Here is a 21,797-nt window from a genome sequence, read left to right on the forward strand (position 1 = left end):
TGCAAGATATCAAAACATTATACCTCTGAATTGCAATGAGCCATGCATGACGAATGACACGGTGTTGTGTTTATTACTGAGAAACAACTCAACTGAACAGCTGAAGCTTTGTGTTTAGATTTAACATGCCTCTGTATTTGCAAGCTTACAGTATAAGGTCACAGTTGTATTACATGCATAGTTTGTTTGGATTGACATCGTGACCTAGTATGCAGTGCACCAAAAGGCAGCAATTAACCCTCGCCGGACCTATTGGTTTTCTACATACGCGCCGCCCGAGGGGGGGGGGGGCGGGTACGACCCCCCTCGCCGTTTCGCCCCTGGTGGAGCTAGCGCGTCGCGGAAAAAACGAGCGTGTGCGCCGTTACGAGACGCAGAGATTGGTACCCGATTTTAAGGTCCTAGGTCAACCGGTGACCTCTGAGGCCAGGTCAAGTGCCCCAAGGTACGGTTCAGTTTTTGTTGAATAACTTCGCCAAAAACGGTCGCAGAGCCGCGATTTTGGCAGCATCGTGTTCGCCTTGCTCAGGCGCGTCGAATGATATACTTTTTGTTCGGGTCAGGTCAACTTGGGGTGTTGACCTCAGGTCAAGGTCAGGTCAGCACCCCCAGGTCACGAAGTTGGTCGAAAGAGGTCATGTCGCATATCATTCGATTCGGCAGGTCTTCCTGAGTCCATTGGTGGGTTCCGCGACTCGCTAGCTCAATTTGATCAAGAGTTATTGACGAAGAACTAATTTGACTTGATGACGTCATAAATGACGTCACGCAAGGTCAACATTGCAAAAGTGACGCATCTAACCTTGCAAGGAGTGCATCAAATCACGATTCTGTGTGCTTGAGATAGTTGGAGATCGTTCCCGGCGCCAGAATAGCAGTTTTCATTTTTCCCCATTGACTTATAATGGTGAGGTCACGAAAATGACCTGACCTCATATGACCTTTAGGAAAAATCCGAGATATGCAAATTGTGAGACTCATAATGGATACTAGATCCTGCAAGTTTCATTTCCCTGTGACATCTCCTCTGGCAGTGAGGGCGTTGCGAAGTTGCGACATCTGAAGACCGTGCAGAGGTTCACTTATGACGTCATAGGTCAGTGACCTGACCTGACCCAAAAATGCGGTTGGTGTCAAAAGATCCGGCTTGAATCAAGGGTCAGGTGTGCCAAGTTTCAGCTCTCTATCGCCAGCGTGTTCGGAGCTATCGCGAAAAAAACCCTAACGGGGGGGGGGGGCGGCACCCGCCCCCCCCCCCTCGGCCGGCGAGGGTTAATCTATCTCGGCTAATGTCTAATGTTTCGATTGGTAATTCAGCAATAAGAGAAAGTAAGCTGACCTTTCTTTCTCTCCTTCCACTAGCTCACAAATGATGTATGTACCAAGGGCCAGTACAAGTTCTCATATAAGAAAACGGCTTGATTGCTCCTTGGCCATGGTCTTTTACTTGCAGCTATGAACCAACAGTAGAGTCGTCGTGAAGAAACAGTCGAGCATTGAAAGGGTTGGTTTGCACGCTCAGCTTTGCGCTCAACAAAGAGTACCTAAGGTTAGATTAGAACAGCTCTAGTATTGAACACGGTACGCTATGTTTCTGCACAGAACCAGATGACGTCGAAATCAAAACTAATGCATAGGTTAAGTACATAAGTATATTTGCTACATGCAGATCAGCATATCAAGATCAACAAAACCATTTACACGTTTTACGACAGGTCTCTGGAGGTGAAATGACAGCAGAGAACCATTCATTGGCGTCCTTTGTAGCATCTACTCTCATATTGCAAGCGATGACAGGTACGACTTTCAGTAAAATGCCGTATCATTTGTCAATCTCTGTGACAGCTTGGCGAAAACAAGTTCCATGGAGACAGTCTCACCATGGATGGATGACTGATGAGAAAGGCACGCATTACCTGGCAATAAAAATACCAATAAAGCAAGTGTTGATGATAGGTAACTAGTAACCAACTACATGCGAGGAAGCAATACTCTAACACAATAAAACGCACATACATAGAGACACGGCTCAAAATTTACACAGAACAGCCGACAGTCCTACCTATCCATAATCCCAAGTAGCGTACGAGTATGACGAGCGAAACTGAGACAGGGGCAGCGCACACATCTTGACATCAACAATCATTTAGCGCTCGCTCATATAACCGCCACAACCCCCCATGATTGCAGCTTGCATTCAACAGCCTGTGCGGTGTGCAAATAGTTCAGAAATCGCGACATTTTCGCAATCGTTTACGTTCAGAGAAAGCTTAAAAATGATTTATTAATTAGTGCATCCAGTGTGTTTTTTTTCTGATTGAACATTTATACACTATGGATGACATTGGTCACTTGATGAGGTTATGCACATTAGGTCCTATAATGTGCCGTGCCGGTAGCAGAGTACGTTATCAACGCCTTTTGGTCCTTAGCCTTGAGAAAGATCAGTCAAACATTACTTACGATAATACTTGGGCTGACTAATGGGCAGCTGTAGGGTAATGCAAACAAAGGTGCATTGCAAATACAATAATGTCCACCCATCACAATGTCGGATAAACTTAATTAAACTCGCACTATTGAATTATTCAGCTGGTTTCTGACGTCGAATCTAAGTTAAGGTTGATAGATAATATTCTAATACAAAATAGAGAGATAAAGAAAATTATATCCGGCTATATCTACATATCTATGACATAATAAAATGCTGATATGAATTATCTGAAACGACCATCTGCGTGTGGGCGAAGTTATTGCAGTGGAGGTTGCAATCATGCATCGCTTCTCCGGATGGCACCAAGGCCTGCATCTAAGTATGCCCTGCCACGTAACATTCGCGACCAATAGCTGTACAAACATGACTAGAATTCAATGATTGCGATCAACTTTTTGTGAAATGGGGAACCGAGCAGGGCTAGATTTGACTTGACTAGTAGAGTACTAGTGACTTGACCTGACTTAACTATCGGCAAGTACCCTGTTGAATGCATTGGCACGCTAAAACACCTGATACAGCAGAACTTGGAAGAGGAAGTGTGTCCACATAAAATAAATTATCCTTTAGCTGGATGTGTGTCCACTGTCCAGTGTTGTGCGAATATCCGCGATCATCCCATGCTGGCCGGTGGTGTACCCTAACCACCGGGGGCGATTTTTTCGTCGTTATCACCCTCTACCCCATCCCTCTCGGCTTCCCAGAACCCTGCTTTGTTACGACAACCATTAAGCGGTAAGCTCATCAGGAGCTCCATGGCAAATCCCAATGTGACCCACGTGTGTCACATTGTTGCACCATCAATCAGTTATTCCTCTCAAAAGCGCGCATGTTCGTACCTACTGACACACACGCTACAGTAGACGAGAATTATCTTTGGCATAAGGCTGTTGGTCTACAGAACAAACCGCTTAGGGAGCACAATGACTAGCATGGAAGGTTCAATGCCAGCTAACGGCCAAAGGACTAACCGCATGATGGGCTAACTGGGCACACGGATATACGGACATCTAGCACTGCTTAAATAGAATGATAAATGTAAATCTGTTGATAATGAATAAATAATTGGCTACAACTAAGTAGGATTACCGACAGTAGTGTTCAGATGTTCAGTCTCAAACAGCATGTAATAAAACCAAAATCTAGAATTTAGCTGCATCAATGCCGACATCAACACCCGAACTTGTTTTCATAATAAATAAGTACATACCAATAACTAGGATGAAAAGATCGACTAGTCAGAGCGCGTGCACGCTGCACAATGGCGTATCACGCACTCCTTGACCACAGTCACATTTTACCAAACTCGGGAGATCTGCGAGGATTTAGAGACAAAGGTTGGAGCGTGCCAAGATAGTTGCGGTCACCGCCCGTTTAACGACTTTAATTGGCTGCGGCTGCTCCCGCCAACCGCAAATCGCCTTCATCTGAGGAGCATTGAACGCCTGAACGACTGTGATCCGCGCGCCGCCGGGCTCAATGTCAGGCGTATGACGGCCTGCCCACTGAGATACGAGGCGAGCGCTATCCTCTGTTGCAGAACTTCTGATAACTTTGTGCTAGTTTAACTGAAACATTGTTCAAGAAAAACATATAACTATTTACACGTGCATTGTGCTCCTAAAAATGATAGGTTTATGCTGTCTTGTCATACTCGGCAATGAAATGAAAAGCACAGTGTTGCAAGGCGCTTGATAGAGCTTAACTGAAAGCACATAGAATGCAAATGACACTAGAATAAGCGCGACCATCTTTCATTCTTTCAACACACTTTCATTTTTCACTTTCTCACCAGGTAATTCAAGCTTCCGAAATGACCTTCCAATTTGTGAAAATCTCATTCTCATTCAACTCCAAAATTTTGTGTATGTATAGGTACTGTAAAAACGTGGGCAAAGCCATTCATCTTTCATTCGCCGGCATATCATTTCCTTCCTCCTTCCGTTCGTTGTTCTTTTTTACTTAGAAAAATGCTTGCTCACGCAGCCACGCACTCACTCATCCATTCCATTCACACACTCATTCACTCACTCACCCACTCGCCCACTCGCCCACTCGCTCACTCGCTCACCACCCACTCATTCAGTTACTCACTCACAGTCATTATGATCATTCACACGTCATTCAAGTGGTAAGCCACGATCTCTGCGGTACTGACGGTGCTGTTTCCCGCTGGTTCTTTCGGGGCCAGCGGTGCTGCCTCGCCATCCCGAGCGCTCTGTCTGGCAACGTGACCCTCCTGATGCTGACTCTGACCAGTGTGACCACCAGTGGGCAGTCGCCGACCCTGAGCGCTCCTGGCAGCCGGGCCCAAACCACCCTGCTTCCTCATCGCCCGCGCCAGATGCGCCAGGAACATCCGGAAAGCCGTGATGTCCAGGTTCTTAGCCAACAGACTGAGGAAGAAGAAGTCGCCGACCTTGATGTTGCGCACCACGTCCTTGATGTCCTGTGATCGTAGTGTGTGAGCGCGCCGCTGGAAGAGAGGCACGCGGAATCGCTTCACGAACATGAGTGACGTGCGGAAGAAGAAGACGACGCAGGTGATGCAGCTGAGGATGACCAGCCAGAACCAGAGGAAGAGGTACACCTTCTCGTTGAGGATGTTGAGCGCCAGCACGCAGAGGGCGTCCAGGTTCTGCACGGTGCCGGACACGCCGTACAGCTGGAACTCACACTTGGTCAGCTTCGGGAAGGTGAAGGTCAGGGGGCTGACGTCCACCTTGCTCGGGTCTTGGAAGTAGCGAGCACATCGCGGGCCGTAGGTCAAGAACTCATGGTTGATGAAGTGGTCGATAAGAAACATGTTGGCGAACACGTTGACAATGTTTAGAAAATCGCACAAGAGGAAGCGTAAGTAGTAGCCATCGTAGGATCCGAGTGTTTCGTTGACGTACATGCTCAGATTGCCTATCTTCTTCTTGAGCGTGTCTTTGTCCATGTTAGGCAGACGCATGTCATGAACCAGCGCGTGCACCCTACCGTCCTCGTTAATTTCCCACATCCAGTGTGGCAGGTAGAACAGCACGCCCTGTATGAATAAGACAAACGGCACCCACTGGTAATACAGGTGGTACTTGCGGTACTCGTTTGGTTCCTGAGTGCCCAGGCCGTAGAAATCTGCAAAACAAAAGGGCCTTGGGTCAATATTTCAATACCGGAGCGACGGGGGTTTACTCTTCAATACATCGATAACTATTTTTTAAAAGCCAGCCAATCCTAAATGTAGGCGGGACATTTCCCCCAGCACTCTCGCGAGGCATTTCGTGCTTAAAAATGTACGTGTTGTCTGGTTCTGTATCGCTCCTGTAAGAGCCGATATAGACGTTGACAGTGCATTCGTTATCGGTGACCTTCACCTATGGTTATTGGACTTGGCAACAGACATGTGCATGGATCCGAGAGCTGGATCTATGATCTCAGTGGATCTCTCGGCAAAATAGAGGGGTTGGATCTATGATCTGAGTGGATCTGTCGACAAAATTCAGGGGTCGGATCTATGATCTGAATGGATCTCTCGACAAAATTTAGGGGTCGGATCTATGATCTCTGTGGATCCAGCGGGCAAAAATTTGTGGAGGGCCTATGATCTGTATGGATCTCACGACAAGATGTAGCCAATGAAACCCTTATCCTACATAATTTTACACCTTACAATGCAATACAATTGAGAATTGTCACTTGTGGACATGGTTAAGACCAGTTGCAATCATTAAGTATCATCAATAAATTTGACTTTAAAGGGACCCTCCCACCTTCAAAAAAGTTAATGAATTGGCATGAAAGTGATGTCGCTCGGTTCAGAAAGAGCAAAAACGAATATCTACCAAATTTCATCGAAAAATATTCACCGGTTTTCAAGATATTAGACTTTTACTTTTGTTTACTTTTTGGGATCTCCGCTGTTCCTAGCGACTTTATTTGAAAGTGCGGCATTTGTTGCGCGCAAAGCAGCATATACCACCGCGTGCTACAAAACGTTTTAGTCAAACATTTAACGGACGTTCGAAAGCCTGATGACGTCATCAGATTCCCGTAATGGTTAAGAGATAGGGACCACGCTGGTCCCACCCTGCAAGTAAAGGGAAGAAATTTCTTGAACACCATAAAGCTGCGGGGGTTGCGACCAGGATAAATGGTGGTTTCTGAGCCTGGCCGCAAACTTGGCTATCTCAACTCAAAACTAATGTTAAGGTGGGAGGGTCCCTTTAAATAAAGAACATTTGTACTACATTTAATATAAACCAAGAACATGCACATTACTACTTTTTGTGACCAGTTGTAACTTTTTCATGACAGCACTGATGACAATCATACCAACAAGCTACAGCCACTTTAATTCAATGAACAAGCAGTACAGACAGATGCAGTGGCGGCGGGGCACTGCAGACTTTTGGTCCCATTCTTTCCATGCAACGCCAGTAGGGCTAATGTTAAAATGCAAAAATCTATGGGGGGCACGGTGCCCTGGTGCCACCCCCCCCCCTCCCGTTCCGTCGCCTATGGACAGATGTTGGGAAATCAAACCTGGAAGCCAAGAAGGTTAGTCTTGCTCAAAATAATCCAGCAACCCACTTATTCAACCAGGTATGAAAACCCAGTTTCGATTTAGTAAGAGAAAGAGTAGCAACCAACCCAGGGGCGTAGGATCCTATACAGTTGGGGGGGGGGGGGGCTTCAGCCCCCCAACTGGCTGGTCAGCCCCCCCAACTTGCCAGTCAGCCCCCCCAACATTTTAAAATATGGACAAATCAAAGAAAGCTCAACTTGGCAAGGTTAAATGGTACTATTTTGGGGAGTAGTAAAGCAGGCGTCACACTTCTTTCTGCAACCAAGGAGAGACGCTGTAGGTTAGACTGTAGGTTGTAGGCTTTAGGTTTTAGGTGGCAGGTTTTAGGTTGTAGGTGCAGGTTTTTGGTTGTAGGTTGTAAGTGAAGTTAGGCCAGGTTTGGTTAGGTTTGGTTTGGTTTGGTCCGATTAGAAAGCATCTCTGGAGTCTGGGTCTGGGTATAGTGCCTCTCTGCTTTACGACTACCCAATTTTGGCCTTAAAACTAACTGGGGGCCTTGAAAGTGTGCATTGCAATGGAGGGAGTAAATTTAATTTATAAAATGACTTTCGAGTCATCAAAAAGAACATACTAGCAAAACAAAACCAGGAAGGTACACACACATAAAAATCAACTGTGGTTTTAGCAAGCCGGAGGCCGAAGGCCCTTTGCAGAGATGAGGTCCTCTGTGGAGAGGAGGCCCCCTGTAAAGACTAGAGAGGAGGCCCTCTGAAGAAAGGATGCCCTCTGAAAGGGATAGACCCTCAGTAGAGAGAAGTCCTCTGTAGAGAGGAGGCCTTCTGTAGTTGAGAGGCCCTGTGAAAAGAGGGGGCCCACAGTACAGCGGTGGTCCTCTGTAGAGAGGAGGCCCCTCTGTGTGTGTGTTTTTTTTGTGTGCAAATTGTTGTACGCACAGGTCAATACGAGATCGTGACTGTAATTACACCAACCGTGTCAAATTGGTTCGGAATTCATATGTGTACTGTGGAGTGTGAAGGAGCTCCGGCTTGTACTACCATGCTAAAAGAGTTGTAAAATGTGTGATTTGGAGCTTTGTTTTGACAATTACTCTTGTAAATTTTCTCAGCGCTCCGCGCCTCCGATTCTTACACCAATCAATAAGAAAGATCGTGACTGTAATAACACCAACAATGTCAAATTGAATCAAAATTCATATGTGTAAGCTGTTAAGGAACTCCGGCTTGTACTAGCATGCTAAAAGGGTCATAAAATTTGTGTTTTAGAGCTGTGTTTTGACAAATGTTTTTTTTTTGCAAATTTTCGCCGCGCTTCGCGCCGCCGATTCATTAACAGTTAATAATAAGAGAGATCACTACCTTAGCTTCTAATGCATTAGGCTAAAAGTGCGGTAACAATATCAACTTCTGGGTTTTTAAGTCGGTCGATAGTGAGTGAGAAATAGTGAAGAAGAAATATTCACTATTGCCCCCCCAAAAATTGCCCCCCCCCCAGCAACTCGCGGGTTAAACAGTTCGCCAAACTAGGGGATAGGAATCTAAATACTGAATCAATCAATAAATTGAATCTCCATCAGCCTTAACCCGCGCCCCGTTGGGGTCTGCCGAGCAACGCACCCTGCTGGGGGGGGGGGGGCAATTTGGCCCCCTCCCCCCTAAGATCTCGAGAACCACGCAACCTAGCGACAAGCAGCAAATGGCTTTGCATAGCCCCAACAGGGAACTGCCTTGTGACCCAATTTCATTGACCTAGGTCAAACCGATGACGTCAGAGGTCAGGTCAAATGTCGAATTTTCACCGTTTACAGGCATTTCGAGAAATGCGTTGTAAAATCGAGTAAAGTGCATTTCATTGAAAATCATCGATGGGGTATTGTTTGTCAAACACATATTTTGCTATTTAATGTCACTGATACTAGGTCAGGTCACAGAGGTCAGGTCACTGAGGGTCACCATATGAAAATATCATGTTATGCATGTTTTATGGTCCATTTTATATGCCAAATGCGATTTTGTGGGTCAGGCAGCCTTTGGAGTCAGTTTAGATTATGTTCTGGTCAAGGTCAGGTCAAGGTCAGGTCAAGGTCAGGTCAAATTTCAAAGTTAATATTTTTGCATAAAAAGGGTATCTATTTAATGCAGCTCGTCACGGGGAGTTCAATGGTGGTCTTTGTTTTGCGCTACGTGCTCTAGAATTGCCAAAAATTGAGTTCAAAAATTTGACGTCATCAATTTTGAACAGTTTTTTTCGGTATAACTTGGCCAAAAAAGAGGTATCGATCTAAAATTATACACTGAAAACACGATTTACACCCCATTGACACCTTAAGTTGGGATTACACCCACTTTACACCAGATATGCACCAGAAGTACGCCAACCTGATGCCCATTATACACCGTTGTTAGTCCCTGTTTGCACCCATGAACCTTTTTAACACCGCTCATACACCGATCCGCTAAATATACCATCAACACACCAGGCGAACACCCTCGTTGAAACACCATCTGTACACCTAGGTGATGCCCAGATCGGGGTGTAATAAGGGAATAGATCGGGATAAGAACTTTCTGGAAACACCCTTTTTACACTATACGAACACCATCGTTGAAACACCATCTGTACACCATATGGCGATGCCCAGATCGGGGTGTAATAAGGGAATATATCGGGATAAGAACTTTCTGGAAACACTCCTTTTACACTATACGAACACCATCGTTGAAACACCACCTGTACACCTAGGGCGGCGATGCCCAGATCGGGGTGTAATAAGGGAATAGATCGGGATAAGAACTTTCTGGAAACACCCTTTTTACACTATACGAACACCATCGTTGAAACACCATCTGTACACCATATGGCGATGCCCAGATCGGAGTGTAATAAGGGAATAGATCGGGATAAGAACTTTCTGGAAACACCCCTTTTACACTCATTGAACAAGGAAGCAACGCCGTTTTTCGCGCGCTTTCTAACGGCTGCCGACATGACGTCAGCGCGGCCGACCAATGGGAAGCGGCCTAGGCCCCTGCGCGGGCCCTCGGCCGACGTTAACGGCTCAGTTTCGCCGTGACCGCGACTCAGGACGCTCCGACGAGGGGAGCGTCCCAAGTGCTGGGTGGTGAAAAGTGAAAACCTCTACATATTAAGTGGGCTGTGAGTGCGGAGTGCGACGCAGGATCTCCCTCTGGCCTAGCGGGACGCACCACGGTGCCTACCCGCGGCCAGATTCTGCCCTTCCTAGGAGCGGATGGGCAACGACCGCCCAGGTACGCCCTCCACATCGCGTCAACGACTCTCAGCAGCCGACACGCCGTCGAGGAACACCAGGAGCCAGGTGGCTCGCCAGCTACAGTTCGAGCTGGATCGATCCGAAGGCGGTGCCGGGGGCGCGAGGCCCACCCAGCCGGTGCTTCTGGGTGACGACCAGCTGGAACAGCTCGCCCGCCGAGTGGCGACTCTTTTACAGCCGCCCCGGCCGGGCCGCGCTGCCCAGCCATCGCAACCAGACTCGACACCTCGGCCGGGTTCGGCTTCTCAGCGCCCCATGGACGGCCCACCTCCGCTGGTGCTCCCGCCGCCCGAGTTTAACCAGCAGTGGCGGAACTACCTCTCTCAACAGAGGCTTATCAACGAGAACTATCAAACAAGGGACCGCCAAGAAATCAGAGTGCTACTCCTAGCCACTGAGCGGCCCCCGGCCGACATCCAAGACCAGCAGTTCCTTCAAGATAGACTGAAACTGTTCGTCATAGTCGGCCACCGCGGCTGGGCGGCCGCGCTAAGTTTCGTATGCGCTAAGTTTAGTTATGCGTTTCGTTTTAAGTTTCGTTGTAATAAATGTTGCACCAGCTGGCTGACTTTGGTGACGGGTCTGCGAATGAAAAAGGTGGGGAGCGGTGGTGTTGGGGAGCGGTGCATGGATGGTGCTAGCCGGGTGTACCGTGGGTGCTAGGGGAGTGTAGAACAGGAGTAAAATGGGTGCAAAGAGGGTGTAGAACAGGAGTAGAATGGGTGCAAAGAGGGTGTAGAACAGGAGTAAAATGGACGCAAAGGGGTGTAAAACAGGAGTAAAATGGGTGCAAAGGGGGTGTACAACAGGAGTAAAATGGGTGCAAAGGGAGTGTAGAACAGGAGTAATTTGGGTGCAAGGTGGTGTAGCACAAGAGTAAAAAGAGTGCACATAAGGTGCAAAGGTGGCATAAAGCTGGTTCAGGGGGTGTAAACCCGGTACAAGTGGGTATGATACGGGTGTCATATAGGTTTACTGGTGGTGTTAAAAGGGTGCAAGAGGGGTGTATGAACGGTGTTCGACAGGTGTACAGGGTGTATGTTTGGGTTTCGAGAGGGTTAAGATGGTGTTCTTCTGGTCTAAGTAGGGCGTAAAGTGGGTATCGTTTTAGACCACACCCCATTTACACCAAAAAAGGAATCATTTGAGTTTTGAGTGATATTGGTATGTAGATAGAAGAGCGCAGGGAATATCACATATATTCCGGTTTGTTCGAAAGTGAAAAAACTTTTGGGATTTTTTTGCGTTTTTCTAAAAAATCAACTTTTTGAATTTTGGGGGTCGAAATTCCACAATTTTTAAAATCCGAGATAGCAGTTTTGTAGCGCAGTCTTTTTTCTACATGACCATATAATGAACTTTGAAATTGCTTAGTAACTGCAGCTTTTGTGAGCGTTTCAAGATTTTATGTTTTTTGCTCATTTTTGCTCGAACATGACCTCAGTTTGACCTCAATAACTCCTGTCATAAGGTGACCTAAGACTTGAAATTTTGTGTGAAGGTGTCAAGTTGATGCCCGGTAAGGTACCTACTAAAAATTTGGCGGCGCGTAGCGCCGCCGTTTTCTTGTTATTCAGGGAAAACCACAGGGGGGGGGGGGCAAATTGACCCCCCAGCGGGGCGAGGGTTAAGTATAAGAAGAGCATACATATACTGTTTTAGTGGCATCACTTCGCATTTGAAAAGAGCGGGAACATAAACTGCATAAATGTGGACATGTGGTTGTAAAACGTTGAGCCGGAATATAAATAATACCTACGCCTTATTTTATAAGCCTGAACTTGGATGCAGCGGGAGAGATTAAGTCATATCACTCAAGTCATACACCCGCTTTTCACCACCACGGTCCACGCTCCCCCCCCCCCCGGTCAACACCTTTTCCACTGCTGGTTCCCCCCCCCCCCCCGACAGCACCTTTCGTCGCCGCCCCCACCGGCGTCCGTGGCTCAGCCCCCCCAACCTATTTTGCGATCCTACACCCCTGAACCAACCTCTAATACTTTCCTAATAAAATTCCAAATTCAAAAGAGGCATTAACTTCTTCAGATTACCTACTTTGGCAACGTGCCAAGTGCGGTGCCATGCTGCTGTCGTAATGAGAGCCTCCCAAAAACGACAAACGAAATTCACAGCTCACGTTTTGGTAATATTGTTTTATTACGTCATTATCGTTTTACCAATGAAAAATCTTAATCTGACTAAAACCGTAATGATTCCAAAAGGTTCCCCGTTATAGGCCCTTTTGACTAATGACGTAAGATATTGTGATTTTTTGAAAAGTGAATAAAAAAGATGCAAGGCGCACTTGTACCTAGCACTCGCGCAATGAATGTCTCCCGCTCAAGGGCTATGTAATATTATTTCAGCTTACGTGTACGTCATTAAATTCAACGCTACAAAGATGATATTCACGAACAATCATAACGTAAAATTATGTGAGGCAGAAAAAAATGAACATTATTTTGACGAAAAAAACAGATTTTTGAATTTCCAGTTTGATTTTTTATTTATTATTATTATACTCAAAAGTAGAACACTTAGCTCATTTGTTATTTGAAATGACGTCACCAATTCTATTTAGAGACTGAATAGTCATTTTACGGTATATATCCAAGGCCATTACAATTGATATTTCGCTTCCCCAGCGTGTTCCCCAGGCTGTTGAATATTTTTATACTTTTGTTGATATCTCAGTTTATTTTATCAAATATTAGTTTCAATAGATTGAAATACCTTTACCTAGCCAAGCCACAGGTGTCAATATCATCTTTTATTGTTTATCAATTAATTGTGTTAGCTGGAAAGCCTCATGGTTGTCTAATGCAAGATTGTCTTATCAGTATGTAGATTCTAACATTAATTGTGATGTACCTAGTAATGTATTCTTCATTAGTCATTACTTACCTGTATCTTAATTGTTAATGCAAACTTTTCTGTTGGTATGATTGTGAACAATCTTCATGTCACTCAATTCACTCAAGTTGTGGCCGTCATGAGCCTCCTTTATTTTATACCTATTCTATATAATGTAACTGGATGCCCTTTACTAATATGGCCTTTGTATAAGATTGTTTGTTTCTAACCATACTTTGGTATTTATAACTTCTTTATGCAAGAAAGTTTAAACATTTTGTGCACCTTTGAGCTATGATCCCAATGGATCTCACGACAAAATTGGGGAGCCAGATCTATGATCCGAGTGGATCTATCGACAAAATTGAAGGGTCAGATCTATGATCCCAGTAGATCTCTCGACAAAATTGAGGGGTTGGATCTATGATCTGAATGGATCTCGGATCGGGATCCATGGGATCGGATCTCAGATCCATTTTCCCGGATCCAAGCACATGTCTGCTTGGCAATGCTATTCCCTAAATGACATCATTGACCATAATGGAACAAATGGTTTGCTACATTATTGAGCAGAGCTATACAGATAAACAGGTATAGAGGTAGGTATATAAAGGTCTATAATTGAGCATACACTCAGGGACTATTTTAGGCAAAACACCCCCAGACACTTACGGCTCTCGAAGCCGATTTTGCGCATGGTGACGGCGCTCTTGTTGGGCAGCGTGTATGTGCCGGTAATCCAGCAGTGGGTGTCGATCACCTCTTTGCTGATGCCCTTCTCCTCGCAGTCGCGGCAGAAACAGTTGATCGGGTGCCCGATCAGACTCGTCGTCGTCGACAGAATGGAGAATCCTGCGGCGACAGAAAAGGGCGACACGTGCTGGTGACACGTTCATGATACAGCAATTGGGTGTAATGTTTTTCAGTGGATATGGCACACGCTATTGTTTGACGTTCCATTTATGGACATATTTCCTAAGGTCATCAATTCAATCTGCGGTGATGTGTTGTCGAGCTTCATCACTATTGAAATTGGCACAAGTGGGTAAAAGAAGTCTTACCATTAAACAAAAACAAGAATGCTGCAATGTGATATCTGTGTGGCTAAATAAAGTCTGTTGGTGACTTAGTGGTTGCTTGCTTGGTCGGGAACGAAGCACTTTCGGCCTAAAAAGGCTATCGCAGAGCTAAAAGATGATAGGTTAGAGTGAATACTGGACTGAGCTGACCACCAACTGTGTGCCGCAGTGGTGCAGAGACCGTCTCGGTGCGCTGGAAATATTCCGATGGGACAGTCCGCCCTGCCACTCCAACGGTCACCCAGGAGAGGAAGTGGTCCTGGTGTGGAACTGTCTTCATTACCGGTTTTCTGGTGGAGGTGACCGCCAGCCCGCGGAAAGAAAGGCGCGAGGGGACAATGATGCATTAGTTCTGCATAGAGGTGGCAAAATGTGGACCCGAGGACCCGGTCCAAAGAACCAGTCTGGACCCATATGGGTCCAGACCGGTTCCTGGAAATTTTATGACGGGTCCAACCGGGTCCTACCATAAACTTTACATCTTGCACACTACACATTATTGCAAAATATGAAGTGAATTAAGTGAAAGTTTCTTTGCACACAGTAGCTCATGAGTATTCCCAATTGGAAATAGGCTGTTTCACATGATGCAACTGCCAACTAATGATACCTACAAGTAGTTTGTACTAATTGACTTTTGGGGAACGGGTCCAAATGGTTCCGATTCCAACTAAGACCGGGTCCGACTGGTTCCAGAAATGTCCAACCGGGTCTGGTTCGAGTCTGGTTCCCAAAATTTTCATCTTTTGCCACCTCTAGACTTCTGCAGGAAGGCAGGGACGGATGTGGATGGTAACTTTATTTGTAGCTAGTATAGAAGAAAGCCCATGTCGAGTTAGGTATGGTCTGGGTTTACTCTAATTGCTATAAAAGCCTATATGTATGTACGCATGTGTTGTATGTATTGACATCAAAGCCTTTCACATATGGCGGGGCGATTACGGCTTATTGAAAGCCCATGTCAGTGGGCGTGTTACTCGTTCATTGCCAGTCCCGTAGATGATCGGTTGGTAGAGCGTAGGTTTTGATATGCTCCTGCACTCGATTTCAAGAAACTCCTGACGGGGATGGTCCGCGACTGGTGGGAGAAGCTGTAGGTAGCCAGTTGAAGTCAGTCAGTGTATAGCCCAGCTTTCATTGACGCGCCAAATTTCGGCATCCGAAGTCTTCCTATACCTGGAATTGTCCCGATTTGAAGGTAGGGGTCGGGTCCGATGCAACGAGCTCTACTTATGTAGAGTGGCTTCGGCTCTGTCAATCCGTCCATTCAAACATTCGAGCCAAATCTGTATGAAAAATGCAGCCACTCGTCCATTCCACTGGATTTCTCGTTCAGCGCTCAGCCAGGCCATCTTCAACATGATGGAATCTGATCAACTCTGAGTATAGCCACCTCCTGCCGTGGCTCAGTTGACTCCATATCGCCCTAGCTCGTGGGTTCCCGCCCCCTTATTTCCCTATGTTCCATTCCGCCCTCAGTTTAGTGCATGGGCTCCATCCGCCCTCAATCCGGTCAACCACACCCTTGTTCAACACTCAACTCCCTTCAGTTTCGCCACTATCAGCTCACTTACGTCTGACATACACACGTGTGGGGGAGAGTCAGGCGTAGTATGACTCCTGCGTGCGTTATTGATCGGTAGTACAATGTGTGTGTGCAGGACCAACAAAGCCATATGGGTGTCACTCACGCAACCACCATCGCCGAGTGCGGGCCCGCACACAGACGGGCGTTACATAAGGCCGCAACTGAAAGTATAGGGTGGGGTAGAACTAGATACGCACGTAAGCACACTCAAAGCAGACAATAGTTCAGACATAAGAGCTAGTTCGTCAGCAATTTGCAAAATCCTCGCCAAGCAATGATTTTGACAACACAGAGGTCGGTGACTTATTTTTGGTCGGAGCCCGATGAAACCGTCACGAAGTGTCGAGAGGCAGCCCGACTCATGTTATAACATTCACATTTTCCCATACACGACAACCACATTCAACGTTTGGAAAACATGACGACGTAATACAAAGATTGTTTAGCTAATAACAGCTAGGTAGAATGTTTATGTTTTGTCCTGGGTTAAAAAGTGAAATAGACACTATTGGGCACACTGTGCCATTAGGATAAAAGAGCATTTATTTTTTTCTGCCGATGATATGTCGCGGGCCGGATGACTTCAAAGGCGCATTCGACCTGCGGGATGCTTTTCAATGGGTTACCAATCGACAATTTAGATATCTACATGAAGATGAGGGGTGGTGTCCCCTCGGCTCTCCGAATGACGGATGATCTGTTAACACTTATCTGATGAGATGTATAACGATGGCTGCATATCAGTAGTGCATTCGATGGCCTCTGCGGCAAAGGAAATTTTTCACCTTATGCACCTATATGGTAGCTATATCTCAAACAAAATCCGAAGGGTGGCGGCAAACCTTTTTGAATTCTGGTTGCCACTGGGCACGGGAATAAAAGAAGCAAAGTGACGAACTAAAAAGGTTAAGCCTGAGCAAAGCATCTTTCGTATAAAGAAATGCGCCCCACGTTAAATCTTTTTTATTGCCGTTACGTCGACCATTCGCGGTTGGCTTTGACCGGAAGATTGTTCCACGTTGAGTGATCTTGTACGGATTCTCATGCATTATTTACGTCCTTCGTAGCCAATGAATATGTTATTTCTTGTTACACGAATAATACGGTAATACTGTCAGTGCTATCACGAGGCTTCTTTCTTTATATTTTGTCAAATAACACCTTCGCTACATACATCTCAAGGTGTCAGATCACACAACATTATTTTGCTTAGGTACCCGGTATTGCATACCTACGCAAAACACATACGGTGGGATTAAAGCCCCACCCTCTGGGTATAAGGGCTGAAAGAAGCCCTATGACGTGCTTTGTGTCAGGTATCCACAGCGTTACTGGGGCAAAACGTGTCCTGTGAAAATCTGCTTAAGTGCCGCTGATGATCCCAATCGCTATGTCAAGTACTGACGCGGGGCACAAATAAATCCATAAATCGTATATGAGTGCAAACATTGTGATCAATGGTTGGTCATGAGTTGTGGCGAAAGAGACTGACATGACAAATAGTCTCGCCAAAAACGAACTTTTGGTAGATGGCTTCCAATCACAGGCAATGCAAAGAGTTCATGGCAAGGTGGATCGGATCGACAATCGACATTCGACATGCAGTCACCCCAATCTCACCCCTCCCCTGGGCGTCAACAATTTAAGAGAGAGGACTGGGCGAGGTCTGATGCCTAGCAAACATGTGCAAGCCAGAACTCGGACAACTTAATCCCAGAAAACCTGATTGTACACAAATTCCAAAGAAATGGGTGGCATACATAGATACTGTTGTTGTGACGCAATTTCTGAAACACCTATGCATCTTATCAGCAAATTCGTTTCCTATAGATGCAAAAACCCCTCAGGGTGCTGATGCCTGAGCAAACTGTGCGAAAGAGAAGTGTACTCCATTAGCCATGAGCTGTTACCTGAAGGATACTGAATGTCAAAAGACTTATATTGATGCGGATAAGGACGGCATGTGTTCCGGTGACTGTTTTCGGTGAAGGCTGCATTATACAACTGCCGGTAAACTTACCGAGAAAGAGGAAGGTGGTGAGTCGGTAGTGGAGCTGGAACACCTTGTTGTCAATGTTGACCTGACCGGGCATTTTGCCCTTGATGGTCATCGCGACATCTCCCATGAGGCTGGTGATGGCCATGGCTGGTGATTGGTGTCTTCTGTCTCTCCTCTTTGGTCACAAACAGCTGCTCTAATGCTCACTGGCGCGCACTCCTGCAATGATAAAACAAACACAGTCATATATTTATTACAGTCATAACGCAATGGATTAAAGGTAGACTGCCACCTTTTTTCCACAAAACGGTTTTCACTAGAGCTGAGCCACCTATGTCCCAGACTGAAGTCGGTTTTCCGAAATTCGAGCCCGTTTGCGAGAAATCGGAGACCAAAGTTCAGTTTGATGCCATTTTTTTAGTCCAAGAAAACCGACATCTCTACCTGTTTATCGATAACTTTGAAACATGAATTTTCTTATCTTTTGGTAAATATATGTCAAAACTTTGATTGTTTCGAGATCAGAGAAGAATTTTGGAGTGTCAAAATAAAAGTTAAACTTATATATTCAGTAGTTCATTTTTTCCAAAAAAGTGTGGGAAATGGGGTTTAACATGGGCGCCAGACCCATTCCAAATGAGCCATGATTTTTAAATGTTTTACGAACTTAAATGCAAAATAAATTAAACATGGCCAATTTCTTATGAAATCATATATTAGTAAATCATAAAATACCTTACTTTTTCAAATAAAATATAATAATCTTATGACCTTGAAGTCTAGTGATGTGTAAACATTGTCGCTAGACATTAACCGATTGATAATTGTATGATAATCGACAATTTTTTTCGCGATTCACGTGATGATACTTTGTCAGGTGAATTCTAAAATTTTGTTTTGTCCAGGGAATAAATCATAGGCCGATCTGAGAAAACTTTTTGAAGGTGGCAGTCTTCCTTTAACGATCAATCGTTGATATGGGCTTTGGAAGCGGACCCTCCACTTCCGCACGTGCGAAGGGTGGCCCCATCTGACTTAGATGGATCGACCATCCAAAGGGCCCCTAACAGCGTACCGAATTTGAGCGCAATCGACCCAGTGCACTGCTGAGATGCAGAAGCAGCCACTGCACGTGCGGTAAGTGAAATCTCAGGATGTGAGGCTTGCGAATCACCAACAGTGTGCGAGCTTTGTGCGTAATTGTCCCAGAAGCTCTTTAAATGTATAATAGAAACGGGCCCCGCACGGGCGCACGTGGTCAACAAAGTTTTAGTTGGACTCACTTTGCACGCACAACAAACTTAACACAAACCAACATCAGGCCAGGTCAGTCACCTCCCCGTCAGGTCATTCACCTCACTGTTTACAAATGAATGCTCAGCCAGATCCACATACTCACGTCTGCTAGTGAGCCCACTGCGTATTTCCGCTACAGTCCTCTCAAATGACACAGCTCGGCGGGCGCTGGCGCCGCGCGCGCCACTGGCCACGCTCGCTGGCACGGCCCACATCGTACCTCTGGGCCACATGGACCGTCGATGCTGCCCGTCGATCGATCGGCGCGTGGTGCGCAGCTCTCGTCGGCGCCGACGCAGGGGCGGCGCCGTCGGAGGCCCGCTGGCCGTGACCGCGACCCGCCCGACGCGTGACAGCTCAGCGGGGGACAGACGGACGGACGGTGACGTCATAGAGGACCGAATTACAGTGACGTCATGGAGAACCGAATTACAGTGACGCAAGAGGACCGTCGAACGATGACGACAGATCTGAGTCACCCAATTCGCCCATGCGGGTGACTGAGGTGGCCTCCAATTGTTGCATAGGGATTAACTCACACTTTTTGTCTCGGATTAACTTACCACGATAACTGTATGAAATAAATCGAGTAGTGACGTTTCAATGTCATCTATTGCAACTGATGCACAGCATCCTGCTTAGCAGTAGCGATGTTTACCTCTGCCTGTTCAGCATTTGTGGGGTATTATGGTTGTTTAACGTTCTTAACCCCATCGGACATTCACTAATTCCTGTGACACTTCGTTTTAATTCATCCGTAAGTCATGCACGCTAGGGTGCCGTGATTCTTATCGGCTGAATAAATACTCGTGCATGTTTTATACGTGTTACTGTAAAATCAACACGTGACTGATGCGAGAGTGTGGCGTCGCATAGATCGGGTGCACAACACACATACCTATACATTCGAGCAGATGCTCACATTTCTCACCCAGCAACACGGCACGTTACCGGATTTTGTTATGTTCAAAAGGAGGGTGCAGGCATGCATTTCAGCTTAAGATTGCACTTAAGTCTCGTATCACGGTTGGAAAACACCACGACACCGAGGCTCCAGTAACACGAATGGTGAGAGACGACCGGTGGGGTGAGGTAAGATGAGGGCAGGGGCGAGAGAGCGCCCTTGTGGCAGTAGTCATCGTTTGTGGTTGTGTGTCTCGAAAAAAGCTCCGATAATTTAAATAGACCTATGTGTCGCTAGATGGTTCTCCCAATTCATAACGCTATGGTCAAAGCAATTTAGTCCCGGCGAATCGTCTTCGCAAGCATAATGGCGAGGCATCCAATGGCCGTGGCCCGTAACAAAAGCAGTGCCGGTGACAGAGCACTGTTGGCGACAGTCCACTCCCTTAGGAGCCGCCGCTGCACTGGTGACTCAACCTGCGTATGTCGGTCTCTGGGGAATCGCCAGAGTCAGGAGAAAGATGGCACTGCATCACGAATTCCGGCCCTCAAGACTCGCATGGGATGGCTGCCCAGTTGCGTCTATGGATTTGGCGAGGCCGGAGGAATATATACTTTAGAGCAGGCTGCTGGCGATTGATTGAATCTCAAAAGCAGCGAAGATTTTGAAACGGCTTCTTCGGACCATTCACACTGTTCCACCCACCTGAATATGCCTGGTGTCATCCTTCTCTCCTTCACCAAATGACTGAGCGTCAACCACATTTTGTGGCCGAGGTTGAGAGGACCAACTTCAGAGCTATAGACAGGATTGTCCCGCCTCACAGTTAGGAATAGTTGGCCCCACCGAACGGTCAAGACCTCACAGTCGGGAGTCGGGACCCTGTAGTCCCACATCACAGAAGTTCCGTGTGATCCGTCTCCGGAGCGATCACACTTCAGAGTCAATAGTGGGTGATCTCGCCTCTCGGAAAGTCGATGGGCAGCGCCGAGTCGTTTACCCTCGTCGGCCCTTCGGTGTCGCGCGATGCTATGCGAGTCCCGCGTCACTCCGCTCTGGCACTGTGCCCTTCGGTCAAGGACACGTTAGCCGACCTTGGTCAGTTCAACGCGGTGACCGGCCCCGCTCGTTGCCGTCGCTGCCGTCACCGTCATACTCCCAGCTACCCCTGCCGTTGAGCTAGCTCCGCGACCTCCCTCGTAGAAGGAAAGGGAAAAGTGCAGTAGTCAACGGCGGCCTTACCTGTCGCTATCCAAACCGTGGACCGACTTCGCACCTCCGTCTGGCACTGCCACACAACTCACAACCGGTCAACGAAGACACGCACGGTCTCAGCGGCACAGTCCAGGGCACAGCGTTCGGCAGCTGCACCTCCGCGGGGCGACGTTTCACACTCTGGCTACCGACTGAGGAGCCGATTCATGGGGCCGCTGAGGATCTGGCACCCGTCCTGGGCACCGTGCCACCGACAACGACCAACGGCTTTCAGACCCTGCCCTGTTTATCAAACGCCAGGAATAGACTTCGCTAGGTGAGTCGTCGGTGCCAGCTTACCTGACCCGGAGACCTTGACCTAGAGCGATCCTGACCAGGGCCTCGTTTCATAAAACTCTGCCGTAACTTACACCTTTCCGTAATTCACACCCTTTCAAACTACGGAGCGCAAATGAAGCGGTTTCACAAAGCCACAACTGGAATTGTTTACACCTCCGTAACTAAGCACATTTGCGTAGTTGCCGTAATTTATCAAGCGTCCTACAAATT

At 46.8% G+C, this 21,797-nt stretch overlaps 1 protein-coding gene across 2 annotated transcripts; it reads right to left on the bottom strand.

Annotated features, from left to right (window-relative positions):
• Window positions 1–1,634: 1,634 nt before the first annotated feature.
• On the bottom strand, window positions 1,635–21,419 carry LOC122385361 (innexin shaking-B-like). 2 transcript variants are annotated; one of them, XM_043373585.1, is made up of 4 exons: window positions 21,276–21,419; window positions 17,855–18,052; window positions 13,840–14,019; window positions 1,635–5,614 (listed from the first exon to the last, which is right to left on the bottom strand). In XM_043373585.1, exons 2-4 carry the CDS (start codon window positions 17,976–17,978, stop codon window positions 4,608–4,610), a joined length of 1,311 nt encoding a protein of 436 aa, XP_043229520.1. In that variant the 5' UTR covers window positions 17,979–18,052; window positions 21,276–21,419; the 3' UTR covers window positions 1,635–4,607. The 2 variants fall into 2 exon arrangements, with proteins under 2 accessions (XP_043229520.1, XP_043229521.1); XM_043373586.1 differs by lacking the exon at window positions 21,276–21,419 and adding an exon at window positions 19,233–19,300.
• Between the last annotated feature and the right edge of the window lie 378 nt (window positions 21,420–21,797).

The sequence above is a fragment of the Amphibalanus amphitrite genome, unplaced genomic scaffold, assembly GCF_019059575.1.
Source record: "Amphibalanus amphitrite isolate SeventyFive unplaced genomic scaffold, NRLGWU_Aamphi_draft 000215F_arrow, whole genome shotgun sequence".
Taxonomy (NCBI): domain Eukaryota; kingdom Metazoa; phylum Arthropoda; class Thecostraca; order Balanomorpha; family Balanidae; genus Amphibalanus; species Amphibalanus amphitrite.